The sequence below is a fragment of the Carettochelys insculpta genome, chromosome 14 (genome assembly GCF_033958435.1).
Source record: "Carettochelys insculpta isolate YL-2023 chromosome 14, ASM3395843v1, whole genome shotgun sequence".
Lineage (NCBI taxonomy): Eukaryota > Metazoa > Chordata > Testudines > Carettochelyidae > Carettochelys > Carettochelys insculpta.
In genome coordinates, this window is record NC_134150.1 from 43,474,110 (window position 1) to 43,492,833 (window position 18,724).

Genomic DNA, 18,724 nt, shown 5'->3' on the forward strand with positions numbered 1-18,724 from the left:
TGGCATTGCAGTCTAACAATTCTGATGCCAAATGTAACATTAGTGGACCACTCTCAGCCTGATCTGGCATCTCCAAGATCTATTACCAAATCTGGCTCTAGCTAAAACATTAGAGTTTTTTTGTGGACGCATTAGACTCCACTTTAACCTAGGTGATTAGGTGCTAGCAAGCATCTCTTGCTGGTAGCTGCAGCATCCAACTACATCCAACTTGTGCAAAGATGTTCTACCTCCCAAAAACCAGACATTTAATCTGGATGCTGTGCTCTTCACTTTCTGAACTAAACTGTTGTATAAGGGTGTTGTAAACTGGAAAACAGTTGATCTTACATATTCTACCCAAAATGGCTACATTTTGCACTGGGTCTGGATTTGTTTCTGTAGTTGGTAAAGGGCTGTCAAATGAAGGAGCCTACACAGAAGATGAAACTTCATTAGTTTTGCCTAACTCTGCTTTTTTTTTTTCCCCCCAGAAGTTCTGTGAAGGAAAGGATGATTTTGAAAATTCCCTGAGACCTTCTGGCTTTGGATTAGGGTGTATGGAGCTGAACTGTTCTGTCAAAGGATGGCTTGTACCCAAGCAAATGTGTAGACTTCACTCTTTTCTAAACAGCACATATAGTGTCTAGCAGTTGAGGCTATCATGATAGCATTTGAGACTCCTGAAGTCAAGAATGGCTGAAAAGCTGTGCTTTGTGTTATGGGGGGTGGAACTGAACCATTACCACATTCCTAGGCTCCACTAGTCAATGGGCAGCTGTTTTAATTCATAGCCTGGCTGCTCAGCTATTACTATTAGAAAATAACACCTTATCATGTTTACTTTTTCTTTTCTTTGCTTCCTCCTTCACAGCCCTCTGAGCAGGAAAGCTTGTGAAGCAGGAACTGCACATGCCCTAACTCAAGCTGTGATTCATGGCATAGCTGTCAGTCAGTGAAGGAACTGCTGTTTTTACAACTCTGGGAGCAGTCAGATGTGAGTGCTTCCCAGCTGAGGGCGTGAATAACAGCTCTCTGGGTGTCTGTGCTGATGTCTTTAGCTGTAAACTGCAAAGAGTAAGAATTGTGATCCTCTCTGAAGATGAAGGGGAAAGTCACAATAAATTGTGTTCTAAAACCTTACTTCTAAATACCTGGAACTGAAGGGAGCATCTGCCTGGCTGCAGAAACAACTGCTTAATGTTTCTCACTCTTTCTGCATAGAGTAGAACTTGAACATTACCCTTTCTCTTGCCAAATTGCCCTCTTCCATTCTGTCCATACTCTTCGCTCCTCACCCCCAATTTTTCAGCATTGTATTGCCTAAGCAAATAAAAATATGCTACTGCTTTTAGAAACCTAAAGTAACTCTTAGGCATCCAAGGCACTTTCCACTGTGGTAGCAAAGTGCCAAACCATCTTGATGGGTCTCCAGGGCTTACAGGAATGAGAAGATCCTAGTTTTGTGTCCATCCCCCACACTCCTCAAAATCCAGCTTCTTAATGTTGTTGCTGATTTTAAGTCTTAAACTTTATTCCCTATGAGGGGCAAACATAATTTTTCCCCATTTTTTAAAAACACTTTAATCTGAGCAGCTGTATCTTTGTAGCATTCTCAGTTCTTTGCCAGTTTGAAGCATCCTTTTTACCAGCATTTTCCATAAGCTGTAGCCTCTCTGGGGTCAGATGCTAATTAAAAACTATTCACTTATGTTTCACAATATCCAAGAATAACCCACTCCAGGCCAAGAAGTTGTAGTGTAAAGCATGTGGATTCTTTCAGATGTTTCAACTAGTTCAAGAGAAACATATCTCACTACAACCTTAGGCAGATGTTTTCTTCAGTCTTTTAACTCTCCTGCATGTAAAAAGCTGTTCATGCAGGCTAGAGACAAACAGCTGTTGTGTGGCTACTATACCTATTGTGTAGCTACTATACCTTTGTGTATGTCACTTTTTATTTTGGTATTTTAAGCAATGCTTTTAAGTTACCCTAGATTATGTATTGTGTGTTCTTGTGCACCTAGTTGAGCCATGTAGAATTGTTCTTTGGTTTTAACGGTTTTTCCCATGTGTTGGTCTCTCATAATGGTCACTTCCTCTTTTTCTGTATGTGTGTCTGTATGTGTCTCTGTCTCTCTCATTGAGAGACATTTAATTACGTTTTCAGTAGTAAGGCTTCTTGCCGATATGAAGGGAACTTTTCAGAAAGAGACCTGCTCTGGGTCATTTAATTTTGAATACAGTTTTCAATCGTTCAAGTTTTGGATGGTTTATATCTAATGTGTGTTTCATTTTTTTGGAAAGCTATATTTTGTATTTAGGAAATGATATACTATTTTGCTATTTGTACTGAGTGAGTACATTGGCATAAATATAAAAATTTATATATATACATATATATAAAATATTCTTTTTGCCACACATTTTTGTGGTAAATTTGTGCGTTTGTCTGATGTTCTACCACAACGTGGCGTCTGATAATGGTGGGGATGAGGGTGGGGTTTGTTATGTCTTTACTAAGTATTTAAGTACTTTTTGCAACATAAATAGCTTGTTCCTCTTGGGCCATTCCATCTAGCAGTGTATTGTTCCCAATTGACTCTGGACACCCTCTCTCTGTGTGAGTGTTCTGTTACACGGCAGCGGGATGTAGTAGGAAACCCATTTAGACAACTGTAAGATGGGGTTTCGTTCCGAATGAGCCATTCAGATTTTACTCAGTCATTGCCTATTTAATATTTTATTAGCTCATCTGTGTTGTATCTTTTAATTTATAATAACACTAAAATGTTTGAATTTTAATCATGTTAAAGAAAGTTCTTCTCTATTCCATAATTTTATTTTTAGCTCTGAACCCTACACTTCTGATGATTTTTTTTCTCCTGCTATGGAATAAAGTAAAATAAAATCTTGGTTATGGTTAAGGACACGAAAAGCCACCTCTGAGCACTGAAATGAGTGCAGCATGAGGGTGCAGAAAAGGTTCCTGCGCAGCACTGGACTTTGTATACCTTCCAAATGGCTCTGGAGAGCAATGGCCTGCATCAGTTTGTAAGAAACTGGCTGACTTCTGCGATACCTTCTTGTTCACACTTAGTCACCGAATGAGGCTGTTTGGTGATACGTTGACGGCTGTGTTAGCCTACAGCGGGCGAATGAGGTGATAGGAGCGGTAAATTGACTTGTGTTTTGTTCCATTCTTTTGAAGGGGGCCTGTCTTCATGATGAAATGTTGTTGGTCAGTGCCAAGTCACCAGGGACCAACTCTCCATGTAATAAGAGTGGTGTCCAAAACAGACCCTTTTACCAGGACTGCTACAACTCCCACTATGGGGGCGGGAATATTTAAATATGTGCATATTTTAGGTTGATTATTACAAGGGCTGTGCTACCATATCCAGATTACTAAATAATGACATTTATCTGTATTTTCTTTTGTGTCAAATTTACTGTGTCTGTTTTAGGTCAATGTTAAGTGTATAACATTTTGAACATGTGATTTGGTTACAAAAAGTATTTTGTCTTCTGAATGAAGGGTTTGCTCAGTGGTTGACAAGTGCTTACGCTGCTGCTTTCAAACAACTGTTACAGGGGATAAAGGGAGAGGTTCAATGAGCCAGCAAAGGCCTGGGAAACAACTTGCAGAAGCTGTTTCATGGCAAAAGGACCTAAGTATAATGTGAACCACATTTGTCCCTTCAGAGCTCTACTCACATATGGTTTTTATTTCAGTAGATGACACTGGCTTTTGGAGCTTATCCTTTGTTTTTCCTTTTGTCACCCAATGTATTTAGTCCATAATTTGTTTGTGCCAGTGTAGATACTAGAGGAATAGCACACAAAGTGGTTTGCTTTTAGATTTATTGAGAAGCAAGGGAATCAAGTCCAGTGCAGTATGGCTTGAAAAGTTCAACTGTTTAAGATAAATGAACATTGTGTGAATGCAAACTTACGTATTTTGAGCAGCTAAAAAATAGCATTAACTAGTACCCCTTGCTCATGATAAACACTTAAGAAGCCAGATTTCCAAAGACCAAATGCTTGGGGGCAATATTACTAAAGAAAATGTGCTTCATATCTGTCAGGCTAGTGTTTGCTAATGGAAACAGATTCTTTTATAGTTGTATGTACTGGATGGAAGCTGGAAGGTTGAACTATATATTTGTAGGATGGATTTTTTTTGTGTAGTGTTTGTCTTTTTCATCAAACCATAGGGTTAGATGGGCTCTCAAACATCATCTTAGTCTAGCCCTCTGCCAGATGCAGGGTTTGTTGCACTTAAACCAATTCAAAGACAAAGGGCTGTCTAGCCTCTTTCTGAAAGCCTCCAGTGAAGGAGATTCCACAACCTCCCTAGGTAGTGTGTTCCATTGTCCTGTTTTTCCACCCGTTAGGAAGATTTTCATGAGCTTTTCTCCTGCGTGAACTCTCTACTAAACCATCTTTAACCCAAAACTTACATGCTCTCTCTTGTTCTCCAGCCTAAAGTCACATTTCCATCAATGTCTCGGACTTTCCTAAACACCATTTTTTGGATATTCTCTCTATAGTGTGTCTGGTATGTGCTGTACCTAAAGCCTTGACTAATAAAACTGATCATCTTTCAGTGATGGCCAGTAGCTAGCAGGCATCCTTCAGTCTGCATAGACTATGGATCACGCCCTTTAAAGTTTCAATTGAGGACTTCATTTACAGCGTCTATTGTGACTATAAAGACCCACACGAGAGTGACAGTCCTTGCTGCATCTCTTGCAGATGTAGTGAGTGTCTGGCAAGTCCTTATTGTGCTTTCTGTGCGCTCGCTTCTCCTCTGCTAGCTGTCTGATCTTCAACTCGCCCTTTTGAAGGCCCTTGTGTAACCCCTGCCTCCATCTGCTGCGGTTGTCTGCTAGATCTTCCCAGTTGTCCAGCTCGATGTCTACCTCTCTCGGGTCTCTCTTGCAGACATCTTTGTAATGCAACTGGGGGCGTCCAGGAGGTCTTTTGCCAGAGGCTAGCTCACCATACAGGATGTTTCAGTGATGGAATAGATGGATAACACTTAAGCTGTAGAAGAAAATTAAGGCAGATATTAGCCAAACATTTCCTATGGAAGAAGCTGATCATCACTTTCCACTTCCCCCAGTCAGTCATCTTCTTGATGCTAATAGTCGTCTTCTCTGTCACTGGTTATCTGAGTCAAATGCTCTGCTATTATTACCTTTGCCAACGAGAACAATTCAAGAAGGAGTTTCAGACTTGCTGGCCCAAAATAGAACATTATCCAAACAGAGCTGATGAATGGGTACTTTTTTATTTATACACAATTAAAATAAAAATGTTAGTATCTGTCAGTTTTGACAGCATCTCTTTTTTGAATGCTTACCCTAGTTGCACAGATGCACATTTCTCTAATCTGGAGAAGCCTTGAGTTTTCCAGTGCTCCTTCTGTGACTTTGATTTGGGCACATTGACCAAAAGTAGGTCTCATTCTGTTGCTGTGGTAAGATTTTTTTATTCTCAGTGTTTGTCCAAAACCCTTAGAAGGGACAAACCATATAGGAGCTCAGATCCCTTTTCTGATATAGCCAAAACAACCAGACGAACAGCAGGAAAGATGCTTTTGTTGTAAAATGTCTTCAGTGGATTAAAGAACTTAAGATAAACATCCTCAAAGGTTAAACTTTGTAAACTGTAAAAAGAGAAAAGATTGGTGAGATGTCACCTTTTATTGAGGCAATTTCTGTATATGAGAGAGGCCAGCTTTAGAGTTTACACAGAGGTTTTCCTCAGGTCTGGGAAAGGTACTTGGTGTCACTGCTAAAAACAAAGTAAAGGAAGTGGTTTAGCTTAAGTAGTTAGCATATATGCTGAGGGATCATTCAGTAGTAGCTAGTTTACATGCTTATGTTCATAGGACAAAAGGGGAGATTAGTGGATTACAGATTGTGGTAACAAACCATAAATCCAATGTCTCAATTAAGACTATGATTTTTAGTGTCCAACAAAGCTAAAAATATAAACTGTCAGGCTTATCCTATGAAAATGTGCAGATTTTCTTTGAGGATGAGGACTGGTAGGCCTAGGAGCTTACATTCATAACTTTGCTGGGTGTTAATGGGCCGCTTCACCTTGAATGGTCTCTTATTGTACTTACGCTAAACTATCTCTCCAACTGGTATGTAGCCATAACATTCCCAGACCTGGGGAAGGGCTTTGTATAGCTAGCTCAAAAGCTTGTCTCACCAGTGGAAGTTAGTCCAGTAAAAGATGTTATTTCGTCCACCTTGTTTCTCTCATATTCTGGGACCAACAGGGTACACCAACACTGCAGAAAAGCAGGGAAGTGAACTACAAATTTTATTTTCAGTTGTATCTCACACATTGGTCTGCTACTTAATAATTATCATTGTACCCAAATTGTATCTATTTGCATAGTTCTGTTTAGGGAAATATTTATCTGAAGGGTGGAAACTGAGCATGGAGAGGAGTATATTTTCTGAACTTGTAACTATAGGTTGAAAGTGGGAAAAGAGACAGCTAGCAGAGGAGAAGCAAGCGCACAGAAAGCACAATAAGGACTTGCCAGACACCCACCACATCTGCAAGAGATGCAGCAAGGACTGTCACTCTCATGTGGGTCTTCATAGTCACAGTAGACACTGTAAATGAAGCCCTCAATTGAAACTATAAAGGGCACGATCCATAGTCTATGTAGACTGAAGGATGCCTACTAATCTGACCACTGGAGATCAAAGAAATCTCCTAGGGAAAGAGATGTTTCTGTGGAATAGACTTAGAATCATAGAACACTAGGACTGGAAGGGACCTCGAGAGGCCATCGAGTCCAGCCCCCTGCCCTCATGGCAGGACCAAGTATTTTCTAGACCATCCCTGAAAGCCATCTATCTAACCTCTTCTTAAATAACTCCAGTGATGGAGATTCTACCACCTCCCTTGGCAATTTGTTCCAGTGTTTGATCACCCTGACAGTTAGGAACTTTTTCCTAATGTTCAACCTGAACCTCCCCTGCTGCAATTTCAGTCCATTGCCTCTTGTTCTGTCCTCAGAGGCAAGGAAGAACAAGTTCCCTCCCTCTGCCTTATGACACCCTTTTAGATACCTGAAAACTGCTATCATATCCCCCCTCAATCTTCTCTTTTCCAAACTAAACAAGCCCAATTCTTTCAGCCTTTCTTCATAGGTCATGTTCTCTAGACCTTTGATCATTCTCGTTGCTCTCCTCTGGGCCCTCTCCAATTTCTCCACATCCTTCCTGAACTGCGGTGCCCAGAACTGGGCACAATACTCCAGCTGAGGCCTAACCAGCGCGGAGTAGAGCGGGAGAATGATTTCTTGTGTCTTGTTCACGACACACCTGTTAAACCATCCTAGAATCATGTTTGCCTTTTTCGCAACAGCATCACACTGTTGACTCATATTTAGCTTGTGGTCCACTATAACCCCCAGATCCCTTTCTGCTGTACTCATTCCTAGGCAGTCCTTTCCCATTCTGTATGCGTGACAGATTGTTCCTTCCTAAGTGGAGCACTTTGCATTTGTCCTTATTAAACTTCATCCTGTTTACCTCAGCCCATTTCTCCAGTTTATCCAGATCCTTTTGAATTATGACCCTATCCTCCAAAGAAGTTGCGACCCCTCCCAGCTTGGTATCATCTGCAAACTTAATAAGTGTACTTTCTATGTCAATATCTAATCGTTAATGAAGATATTGAACAGAACCGGTCCTAAAACAGACCCCTGTGGAACCCCACTAGTTATACTTTTCCAGCCGGATTGAAAACCATTAATAACGACTCTCTGGGTATGGTTATCTAGCCAGTTGTTCACCCACCTTGTAGTAGCCCCATCTAAGTTGTATTTGCATAGTTTATTGATAAGTATATTATGTGAGACCGTGTCAAATGCTTTACTGAAGTCTAGGTATACCACATCCACCGCTTCTCCCTTATCCACAAGACTCGTTATTCTATCAAAGAAAGCTATTAGATTGGTTTGACATAATCTGTTTTTAACAAAGCCATGCTGGCTGTTCCCTAGCACCTTACCACCTTCCAAATGCTTGCAGATGATTTCTTTAATTACCTGCTCCATTATCTTTCCTGGCACACAAGTTAAGCTGACTGGCCTGTAGTTTCCCGGGTTATTCTTATTCCCCTTTTTATAAATGGGTACTATATTTGCCCTTTTCCAGTCTTCTGGAATCTCTCCCATCTCCCACGATTTACCAAAAATGATTGCTAAAGGCTCAGATACCTCTTCTATCAGCTCCTTGAGGATTCTAGGATGCATTTCATCAGGCCCTGGTGATTTGCAGACATCTAATTTTTCTAAGTACATTTTAATTTGTTCTTTTCTTATTTCAACTTCTAAGCCTACCCCTTTTTCACTAGCATTCTCTATGTCAGGCATTCCTTCAGATTTCTCAGTGAAGACCAAAACAAAGAAATCATTAAACATTTCTGCCATTTCCAAATTCCCTGTTACTGTTCCTCCCTCCTCACTGACCAATGGTCCTACCCTCTCCTTACTCTTCCTCTTGTTACCAGTGTATTTGTAAAAAGCCTTCTTGTTTCCCTTTATGCTTGTAGCTAGTTTGAGCTCATTTTGTGCCTTAGCCTTTCTAATCTTGCTCTTGCACGCTTGTGGTGTTTGCCTATATTCATCCTTTGTAATTTTTCCTTGTTTCCATTTTTTATACGATTCCTTTTTTATTTTGAGATCATGCAAGATCTCCTGGTTAAGCCAAGGCAGTTTTTTGCCATGTTTTCTGTCTTTCCTACACAGCGGGATAGCTTGGTTTTGGGCCCTTAATAATGTCCCTTTGAAAAACTGCCAACTCTCCTCAGCCATTTTTCCCCTCAGTTTAGCTTCCCATGGGACCTTACCTACCAGCTGTCTGAGTTTACCAAAATCTGCCTTCCTGAAATCCATTATCTCTATTGTACTGTTTTCCCTTCTACCCTTCCTTAGAATTGTGAACTTGCAAAGGGAATGGTGGAAGAGCTATTACTTGAGGTGCTGAAAAGCGAGCTGAGGTGATTGATTGATTGTCAGGAGCATGTTGTAAAACTCTTGCATGTTGAATTTTGATGCGTCCTTTGGATAGCTCTACATGCAAAAATACCTAGATGGCAGTTCTGATACCTGTGTGTCAAACAGCTAGCTGAAGATGTAAATGCAGATTAATTTGTGTACAAATAGTTGCCCAGTAAAAGCCAGACTTAGTGAGCTCTTACTTGATATGTGGTGTACACAACTCAGATGCAATAAAAGACATGACACAGCAGAGAAGAATCTAGTAAAAATGTACATCTAAAATTGCCCAGTTTGTACTTTTGAGGGTGTAGAAGTCTTTTCCCTTATATAATCTCTTGTAAATATGTAAATAGACTGTTCATAAACATCCTAGATGCTATAGGAGAGAGACAAGGTGGGTTAGGTAACACTCTTTCATTGGACCAACTTCTGTTGTTTGACAGTACAAGAAGCTGGTCCAAGAAAAGATTACCTCACCCACCTTGTATGTCTCTTCTCCTGGGACCAGTACACCTACAGCAACCCTGCAGACCATTGCCATAGAATTGAGTTTATTATAGAAATGCATAAATTCTATTTCTAAACTTTTTGTAATGTCCAAAGAACATCATAGTCCTTAGTGTGCACTTGTTTATCCAGGTCTTTTCAATAGCTTAGTAATAAGTAGACAGAAAAAAGTGTAAATGGTATGTAAGTGGGGAGGGATTAGTAATGTAACCATAAGTGTTACCTCGGAACCATCTTTGGCTTTTGGGCAGTTGGCTAAATTCCATCGATTCAGGTGAAATGACTGAACCCCCCTGTGCTCTTTCTATTTTGCATACAGTTGTATTAACCTTCTGTGAAATGTGGGAACCTGACAGCCCAGAAACTTGCACTCTCCTGGATGGGTTCAGCAAGGACAGCAGCAGCAGCAGCACATGCTTCTCACACACTTCTCTTTTGCCAGTTTGCGTCACTCTTTTCAGAAGGGACCACTTCTCAGAACTCTGTTTCCCAGGCCTCTCTCGGAGGCTACCAGGTAGTACCAAAAACACAGCAGTGGGGCTAGCAAGGGGCTGGACGAATAGCAGTAATCCACTTACAACAGGGTCACCAAATGTCTGTCAAATGGTAAAGATTTTTACCGCACTACTGAGCTTAAACCAAGGACCTGGGCCATGCTGTTCAGCTCCCTGTTCCACTCTTTGTTTTGTTTTTTTAGGGTAAGGAAGAAGGTTGCTGAATTTTGCTGCAAGGTTTACTTGTGAAAGCAATCTGACTTATTAGGCTCTCCCCAGTGGATTCAGGCTGTGTGGGGAGCACTGGGCTTGCCAGTACTTACTTGTTAAAGACTTCGGAAGAGATTAAATTCTTAACAGGAGTATTGGTTCTTGACAGAAATGAAGAGCAATAGAGCTGAGCTTTCAGACTACTCTTTGACACACCCTCATGTGATAATACAATAGATTAATCACCAGACATGAGGATCCTGGCATGCGTTTGATTCAGACCACCTCCGCTAGCTCTGTGCAGCACCCAGGACCAATGCCCTGACTTCCCTCTTCTCCCTTAACACTGAGCACTTACCTGGTCCTGATCTTGCTCCTGCTGTAGCTTCGAAACACTCCCTCTGGCAGTTGTGTTCCTCCAGGCTGGGAAGCTGCCACAAAATGCACCCCCATTCAAGCCAGCATGCGGGTATCAAGGCTCTTCCTTCCACCCGCTGAATTCTCATTCATCTTCCCTTTGCAAATGCTTGGTTCAGACACCTAACCGCTGAAAAAGTCAGTCACAGCTGTGATACTCTGTCTCCCAGTCATTACAAAGACAGAGCCTCAGCTGGTGTAAATTGGTATAGCATCACTGAAGTCCATGGAGCTACACCAACTTACAGTAGTTTAGCTTGTGGTCCAGAGTGTCCACTTCCTGCCTGTGTTCCACCTATGCATGAGGTGGTATTCTGAGCAGGTTAATCCTGTGTGTCTTGATTGTTAGCCCCATTTTGGGGGGGGCTGCAGCATTTCTGCAGGTTATGGTGTTGGGATCATGCCCCAGTATCCTGGTAGGAGGACCATTTCTAACCGGATGCTTTTCTGTGATATTGTTTGATACAAACAGCTTTCAGGTTTCCTCTCCCCAGGCAGCTCATTGTTTATAACAGGTAAGCTCCAAACACCTTCAGATTTGAGCCTTCGGCGTCTGTTGATAAGATCTGCATAAGCTTGTGTCTGGGGTGGCTTCTCTGCCTTTCTGCCGTGTTTTTGTTGGCGAGCACAGATCACCACTGAGCTCTCTTTTCTGTTGTCCTGCAATGTGAAAGTAGTAGAAGATATCCCATTGTGCAGTTCTGTGTATATGGCTTTTGTAGTTGGGATTTCAGAGCACTGATACCAGTTTTCAGTCCATTCTAAGAGGGGAGATGTCATTTGCATCTATGTTTTTAGCTATCCTGTGATAACTTGTTGAATATTAAAATAAAAATAAATATTTTGCTTCTATTGGGACATTTGTATACTTGCAACTATATTTCTGTAAACAGCTGCAGTCAAGAATAAAACATTGAAAGTTTTCACTTTGCAGTGTCACCTGTGATGTTCTTTCAACAGCTGCTTCTCTCTTGCCCCAGGAAAAAATGCAACTTCGGGAAGTCCTTGATAAAGGTGGCTGCTGGTGGTAGCTAACATAGGAGAGACTGAGTCCAGGATGGTCCCCAGCACAGGTCTGTTTGTAGAAATTGTTACCTAAGCAAATAGGTTTTGCAGCATATGCATCTTTCCCAGGGGCTTTAGTGGTTCTTTTGACCTCAGCTGGTTCTCCCAACTCCAGACGGGCTTTACAGAGGCAAAAATCTTGCTGCCCAGGACATGACATTTGCATTTATCAGGAATGTGAAAAGTGCTGTATTAGTTAATCTGGTCCAGTATCCTCTGACCATGTCCAGTAATGTTCCCTGTGAGGAGGGTGCTTATGCAGCCACTGAGTAGGAATTCAAATGCCTCAAATGCCGCCCAGCTGATTAGCAAAGCACCCACAGATAGGATCTGTGCATCTACTGTGATACACATCAGTTATTCTGCACCTGGATGGAAGGGATTAGAGGGAGCATTGGTGTCCAGTCCCAGATGTTTAAGAGGAAGGTGCAAGAAATGTGCATAGTGGATAATTCGTCTACCAGGTATGGCTCAGATAAATTTAAGATAGTTAAACAGTTGTTAATTTTGGCAAAATAATGGGCAAGGTGATAGAGGCGCCACTTGAATGCGAATTGAATGTTTGGACTATAATTACTGCCAGTCCACATGAAAAATAGGTCTTGTCAAATAAATGTCATTAGACTCTGAGAAGCAGTGACAACCAGTGCTAGCAAGTGGGCCTCCTGACTGGCCTGCCTTCGTCTTTGCAGGCTGCGTGATTGAACCAGCGGAGATCAGCTTGCAGCCCACACACTACTTGTGCGCTGGAGCTGATTCCTGGTGGTGGAGCTCTGGGAGGAAGGGGAGAGCAGGGACAGAGCGTGAATCAGCAGATCGTCTCTGGAAGTGCTGGGAGAGAGGGGAGGAGTAGGAAGTGCAGGCTTCCAGTAGGGGAAGGGGCAGATGGAGTGCGCAGGCCACAGGAGGAACCTCAGTGGGCCTCAAGCTGCCCACCACTGCTTTGGGGTAACATGTTTGGTTGAGAATAGTCCCTGCCCAGGTGTACAGTGATTATACTTCTGTAGGGTGTTTGACTTAATACCACACAACAGTCTCACGTAAAACTAGCACAAGTAGATGGATGAAGAACTTGCTAACAACAGATCTTCAAAAATAGTTGTCAATCAGTAATTATCTTGAAGGGGGTGTGATGTTGCACCCTTAGATGTTTTTGATTGAGAGCATGTATAACTCAAATATGCTTCATGCAGAATGGGGCATGTAACCTGTCACTGAAGAACTTGTTATCCCCTAAATGCACATATTCTATTTGTGTGCATGTATCATTCCTGAATTTGACATTAGAATATTAAGCATAAATCTATTTATTGATCTGTGTGTGCTAGTGAAACCCATTGGTGGTACTGAAGGAACTTAATGGCCCAGTGCTCAGGATAATGATCTGTGTATAGTCCTGTTCTTCTGGGCTATGGTTGGTCCTCTCAAGACATATGTCCAGGTCATTTTGGCTGTGGTGCTTTTCCATGAGGGTGCAAAAGGATTGATGCTCAACACACAAGATTCCATGTTGGGTGAAATCTGTTTATAGGCAGGAAAGCAAACAACTGGGGAATTGGCAGTTGAGACCTGAAGGTACAGATGCAAAATATGCAGTTACAATAGGAAGCTTCTTTATTTTGAATCATTGTGTTGTGCGTGCACAGGCAGCTTAGACTGTATGATACCAAGGCCACAGGGTGGTGAACAGCAAACTGCCCTTAATAGGAAGGCAGGACTTCCAACCCAACCCACTCTCACGGCAAGTCAACCTAACTGATACAATTCTGGCTACACAAATACAGTAGCTGGAGTTGACATACATTAGGGGGAGTTACTGGGGAGGTCAACGGGAGAAACTCCCACTGACTTCCTTTATGCTGCTCATTCTGGTGGAGTACAAGAGTCAACGAGAGAGCAATGGCAGTCGATTTAGCAGGTCTTCATTAGGCCCACTAAATCAGTCCCTGGAGAATGGATAATCATAGGGCTGATTTCCCTGTAAGTGTAGACAAGCCTTCCAATGGCACTGGAACCCAGTAGATTAATTGCTGCTCCCCAACTGGTGGAGGTGTGGCTCTGATTCCACCCTCAATCATGGGGAGGAAGGAATAGCCAGCACGAGGCCCCCGCACCCAGGGGCAAGCGATGGAAGGAAGAGAAGAAATGGTCCCCTCCCTCTACGAAACATCAGAAAGGCATTTAGAAGTGGAGTAAAGCCAAGAGAGCCGCAACTGTATTGGACACATGGCAGAGCCACCCCAGGATCAACACCCGCTAAGAGGCCGCTGGAGGAAGCTATTTCGTCTGGGCTCTGACCTGGCTGTCAGGCGGAATGGCCTTCCCTAGGTGCTGCCCCACAGTCAGCCCATATTTCTGAACTTTCTGGCGCTCCTGCACCTCCTGTTTCAGCACAAAGCCCCCTGCGAAGCTCAGATCAAAGCTGCTGTCGGGTACAAAGCTGATGGGTTTCTCATCCCAGATAGTTGCCGGACGCTTCTTCCAGCCCTTCAAGATCTGCCGGCGCACATCCACGGGAGTGTGGCTAATGCTGTAGGTGATTTGAGGCTCCAAGACTTGGCAGCCACACAAGTGGAGAATGCCATGCTAGAGCGAAAAAACAGACAGGCTCAAAGGCTGCTGCAGTTCAAGGCTATTCCAACAACTGGGGAAGGCAGCCAGCCAGAGGTGAGAGCACACCCTGGCACCCGCTGGTTCTGCCCTGCTACCAAAACCTAAATCCTCAGTCGTGTCTGGTGGGCTGGCTTCAGCTGTAAGCAGCACTTTGTCCTGCCGCAGGCATTTTGGGCTGGAGTTTGAGATTGCAAGACCCAAAGGGACCCTTGTGGCCATCCATGTGTGTAATGCAGGCCCCACAGTTCCCCAAAGGGCCTTCCCAGAAAGTAGCTTTTAGGAGAGGCAGCCGTCACTTCGAAACTCCCCACGACAGAGGCTCCACCAAAGCCCTCCCCCAGCTGCTCCCATGGAGAATTACTCTGTTGCCTGACTGAACTGAGCTCGTTATCTCTGGCCCTCCTTTGGATTAGTATTCTCTTCTTTTCATGTGCCTGTATGTTTAGACCTGCCTCCAGAACCTCCACTCCAACACATCTGATGAAGCAGGTCTTTGCCCATGAAAACTTATGCTCCAATAAATGTTAGTCTATAAAGTGCCACAGGACTTCTCATTGTTTTTGTGGATACAGACTAACACAGCTACCCCTCTGATACTCTGTTTCCTTCAGAATCTGTCAGGCTTCCAGGCGGAGGACTGTGTTCTTTTGTCTGCTTGACTGAGCTGCCAGTTATATATTTGTCCTCTGCCCACCAGTGGCGCTTGGAATCATAGAATCCTAGGGCTGGAAGAGGTCTCAGGAGATTAAGTCCTGCCTCCTGCCTAAAGCAGGACCAGTCTCAACTAAATCATCCCAGCTAGGGCTTTGTCCAGCTGAGATTTGAAAACCTCTAGGGATGGAGATTCCACCACCTGTCTCAGTAATGCATTCCAGTGCTTCACCACCCTCCTGGTGAAAGATAAGTAACAGAGAGAGAGAGCGCCATGCTAGCCTGTACTATCAAAACAAAAAAGCAGTCCAGTAGCACTTTAACAGTTTTTCCTAATATCCAACTTACACCTCTCCCTCTGTAACTTCAGAGCATTGCTCCTTGTTCTGACATCTGTCACCGTTAGGAACGGTCTCTCTCCATCCTCTATGGAATCTCCAGCTTCAGGTAGTTGAAGGCTGCCATCAAATCCCACCCCTTGCTCTTCTGTAGAATAAACAACCCTAAATCCCTAAGCCTCTCCTCACAGGTCATGTTCTCCGTGGAGATACATCTCATAGAGCTGGAAGAGACCTTGGGATGTCATCAAGTCCACTCCTCTGCCTTCCTGGCAGGACCAAGCACCATCCCTTTTCCTTTCTTTTTGATCTATTTGCCCCAGATCTGTAAATGGACCCTCAAGGATTGAGCTCACCGCCCTGGGTTTAGCAGGCCAATGCTCAGACCACTGAGCTATCCAGCCCCTAATCATTTTCATTGCCCTCCTCTGGACCCTCTCCAGTGAATCCACAGCCTTTCTGTAATGGAGGAGAGGACAGAATTGGATGCAATGCTCCAGACATGGCCTTACCAGTGCCAAAAAAAGGGGAACAATCACTTTTCTAATGCACCCCGGTATGCCATTAGCCTTCTTGGCAACAAGGGCACACTGTTGGCTTACAGCCAGCTTCTCATCCACTGCAATCCCCAAGTCCTGTTCCGCCAAACTGCTGCTTAACCAATCGCTTCCCAGCCTGTAGCTGTGCTTAGGATTTCTCCCTCCTACATGCAGGACTCTGCACTTATCCTTCCTGTACCTAATCAGATCTCTCTTGACCCAGTCCTCCAATGTGTCCAGGTCACTGAGCTGTCTCCATGTACGCATACTAACATCCACAGTGACCGACGGGCTCAGTTAATCAAGCGATCCAGACTGCTCTGTAATTCACCACTGCCTCACTTTGTGTCAGCTGCCACTGGCCAGTGAAAGCTTTAGGCTCTTCCCAATCACCAACACGTAACCAGGTCAGGATCGATTTTGTGGTTTGCTTTGGACCGAACTACCTAGAGTCACTTTCTACCATCTGTAAACTTTGCCACCTCCCGGCTTACGCTAGCTCTGCTCCCACTACCTGGCTATTTACCTCTCTGCACTGTGAAAACTACCTTTTGCTTCCTATCTTTAACCAGTTGCTGATCCATCAGAGAACTTTTCGTCATACTCCCTGGCTACTTAATTTGCTTAAGAATCTTTGGTGATGCACTGTGTACAAGATTTTCTGCAAGTCCAAGTACACTACACCACACGATTACCCTTATCCACAAGTTGAGGCCTCTTCAAGACTTCCAAGAGACCGGTGAAGCACCATCCCCTTTACAAAAGCAGTGCTGCCTCTTCCCGATTATATCAAGTTCATCGACCTGTCTGATCTTTACTACGGTTTCAAGCAAATGGGCCTAGCATTCAAGTTAGGCTTCCTGGTTCGTAGCTGACAGAATCACCTCTGGAGTCAGCCACCCACCCACCACTCTTGGTAAGAGGTCAGTTTTGGTGATAGGTTCCATTCCAGTTCTGCAACTTCATATCTGAGGTCTCTAGAACCCCTGCGGGCGGGGGAACCGTCTGTTCCTGAGGACTTATTACAGCTTAATGTGGCAGTTTGTTCCCAAACCCCTCTCTTCTGCCACCTCAGTCTGGGCCAGTTCCTCAGAAAGGTCACTGGAAAAGAGTAGGTCAGGTGTTGGAGTCAGCCTCACATCCTCTGCAGCAAAGATAAACGCAGCAGTGGGCTTGTCTTCCTTCAGGGCTCTTAACACCTTGACCAGGGCTCTGCAACCACAATCGCGAGAAGAGCCATTTTTTCAAGTTCAGTTACAAAATGAATCCTTCAAGCAGTGGGCTGAGCAGAGGGGCTAGCTTGGAACACCGGGGCAGGTCCACCTGGCGTGCAGGGCGTGTGAGAGCAGCTGAAGGTTGCTGGCAGGTACTGAGTGCCTGCTGCAGCACAGACAGGAACTGAAGCCAAGAGTCCCACTCCATTACATCATGCGGAGGCGCACACACACACACAGGTTACAAGTGCTCCTGCACAGACACAAGAACTGTAAATACCACGAGGGGTGGGCTGGAGTGCCTGGCGTTCAATAGTAACAGAGAGGAAGCCGTGCTAGTCTATACACTATCAAAACAAAAAGCAGTCAAGTAGCACTTTAAAGACTAGTAAAATAATTTATTAGGTGAGCTTTCGTGGGACAGACCCACTTCTTCAGACCATAGCCAGACCAGAACAGACTCAATATTTAAGGCACAGAGAACCAAAAACAGTAAGCAAGGAGGACAGATCAGAAAAAGATAATCAAGGTGAGCAAATCAGAGAGTGGAGGGGTGGGGGGGAAGGTCAAGAATTAGATTGAGCCAAGTACGCAGACGAGCCCCTATAGCATTAAGTGTGGGTGTTGCGCTGCTAAAAGGCATCACAGAAGTTTGGTGGCACAAGGATAATCAACAGGAGCCAGTCTTACCAAGGCACAAAGTGACACAGGATTGGCAGAGCAGATCAGCCAAGTGGGAGGGCCACACTGCGCAGGAAAGGAAGAGCCAGATTCAAGCCCCTCTTGATGCAGAAAAATAGCTTTGGGTCTCCTGCAGCCAAGCAAGGCTCCTGCCTAGACACTGCTGCAGTGGGCAGAGCCTGTCCACCTCTACAGGGGCAGAAGCGATGGATCCGTCTCTTTACAGGGACCAGTCTGCCTACCCCACTTCCCAGAGCCGTGCTGGGAACCATCAAGGCTGCCCTGCCAGTGCAGAACTCTCCTCTTTCATCCAGCCGGTGAGCTGGTACCTGGAATATCAGCAGGTCGGCAGCTTCCAGCTTCTTCTGTTCTGCCACGATCTCCCTACTCAGCCGACCTTCCTCCCATGCCCAGGCGGTCTCGTGGGTGTACTGAAAGTTGCTGGGGTCCTTTGGCTTCCCTGCAGAAGCAGAGAGCAGCCTGTGGGAGAGTGGTGACGGGCCAGGCTGCACTTGCAGGGGTGTTCCGTACCAGTGATGTCAACCCGGGAGGGCACGGGGTTGAACTTCATCTGGTAGAGGTCCGACATGGTGATGCTCCAGCTGCTCTGCTGCAGCGCCTCCACAGCGGCATCATTCATGGCGTGATTGAAGGAGGTTGGCTCCTCGTGTGCCAGCACAATCAGGGCCTTTCTGCCTGCAACACATCAGCCACCTCCAACCCTTTCCAGCAGCTGCAGCTGCCTGGGAGAAAGGGGATACCCCGGAGACCAGTCAAGCGCCTCTGCAGCTTGTCTGTACCGTGCCATGGGGGTGACTGAGAGCAGCCCCTTTCGACGGGAGCTGATGCTGCTGGGCGTATTCGGGGGGGGCTCAGAGCAGTGCAGAGAGCTGTGTAATCAGCATAGGGGGGCTGCCCCTCATTACCAAGCACTGCACGTCCATCCAACTCTGTGCACCAATCCTTTTGGCAA

The 18,724-nt window shown here is 44.5% G+C and overlaps 2 protein-coding genes across 4 annotated transcripts in view; one reads left to right on the forward strand and one right to left on the reverse strand.

Moving 5' to 3' along the window:
• Positions 1–11,579, forward strand: part of NFAT5 (nuclear factor of activated T cells 5) — a 124,571-nt gene extending 112,992 nt beyond the window's left edge. For all 3 annotated transcript variants that reach the window (XM_075008247.1, XM_075008248.1, XM_075008249.1), the window contains exon 14: positions 474–11,579. The gene's annotated coding sequence lies outside the window, so the exon portion shown is untranslated. The remainder of the gene's footprint in view (positions 1–473) is intronic.
• An 852-nt stretch (positions 11,580–12,431) lies between these two features.
• NQO1 (NAD(P)H quinone dehydrogenase 1) lies at positions 12,432–18,448 on the reverse strand. Its single transcript, XM_075008251.1, has 3 exons — positions 18,283–18,448; positions 18,081–18,211; positions 12,432–14,301 (listed from the first exon to the last, which is right to left on the reverse strand). The coding sequence occupies exons 1-3, from the start codon at positions 18,389–18,391 to the stop codon at positions 13,993–13,995; spliced, it is 549 nt and encodes a 182-aa protein (XP_074864352.1). The 5' UTR covers positions 18,392–18,448; the 3' UTR covers positions 12,432–13,992.
• Positions 18,449–18,724: the final 276 nt, after the last annotated feature.

Bases quoted from the DNA above. Each gene is read 5' to 3' on its own strand.
- NQO1 (XM_075008251.1), bottom strand. From the start codon at position 18,391: ATGAATGATGCCGCTGTGGAGGCGCTGCAGCAGAGCAGCTGGAGCATC. The intron at 18,212-18,282 runs GTACGGAACACC...CTGCTTCTGCAG, and splicing joins CTCCCGGGTTGACATCACTG to GGAAGCCAAAGGACCCCAGC. The intron at 14,302-18,080 runs GTACCAGCTCAC...TTTTCGCTCTAG, and splicing joins CCGACCTGCTGATATTCCAG to CATGGCATTCTCCACTTGTG.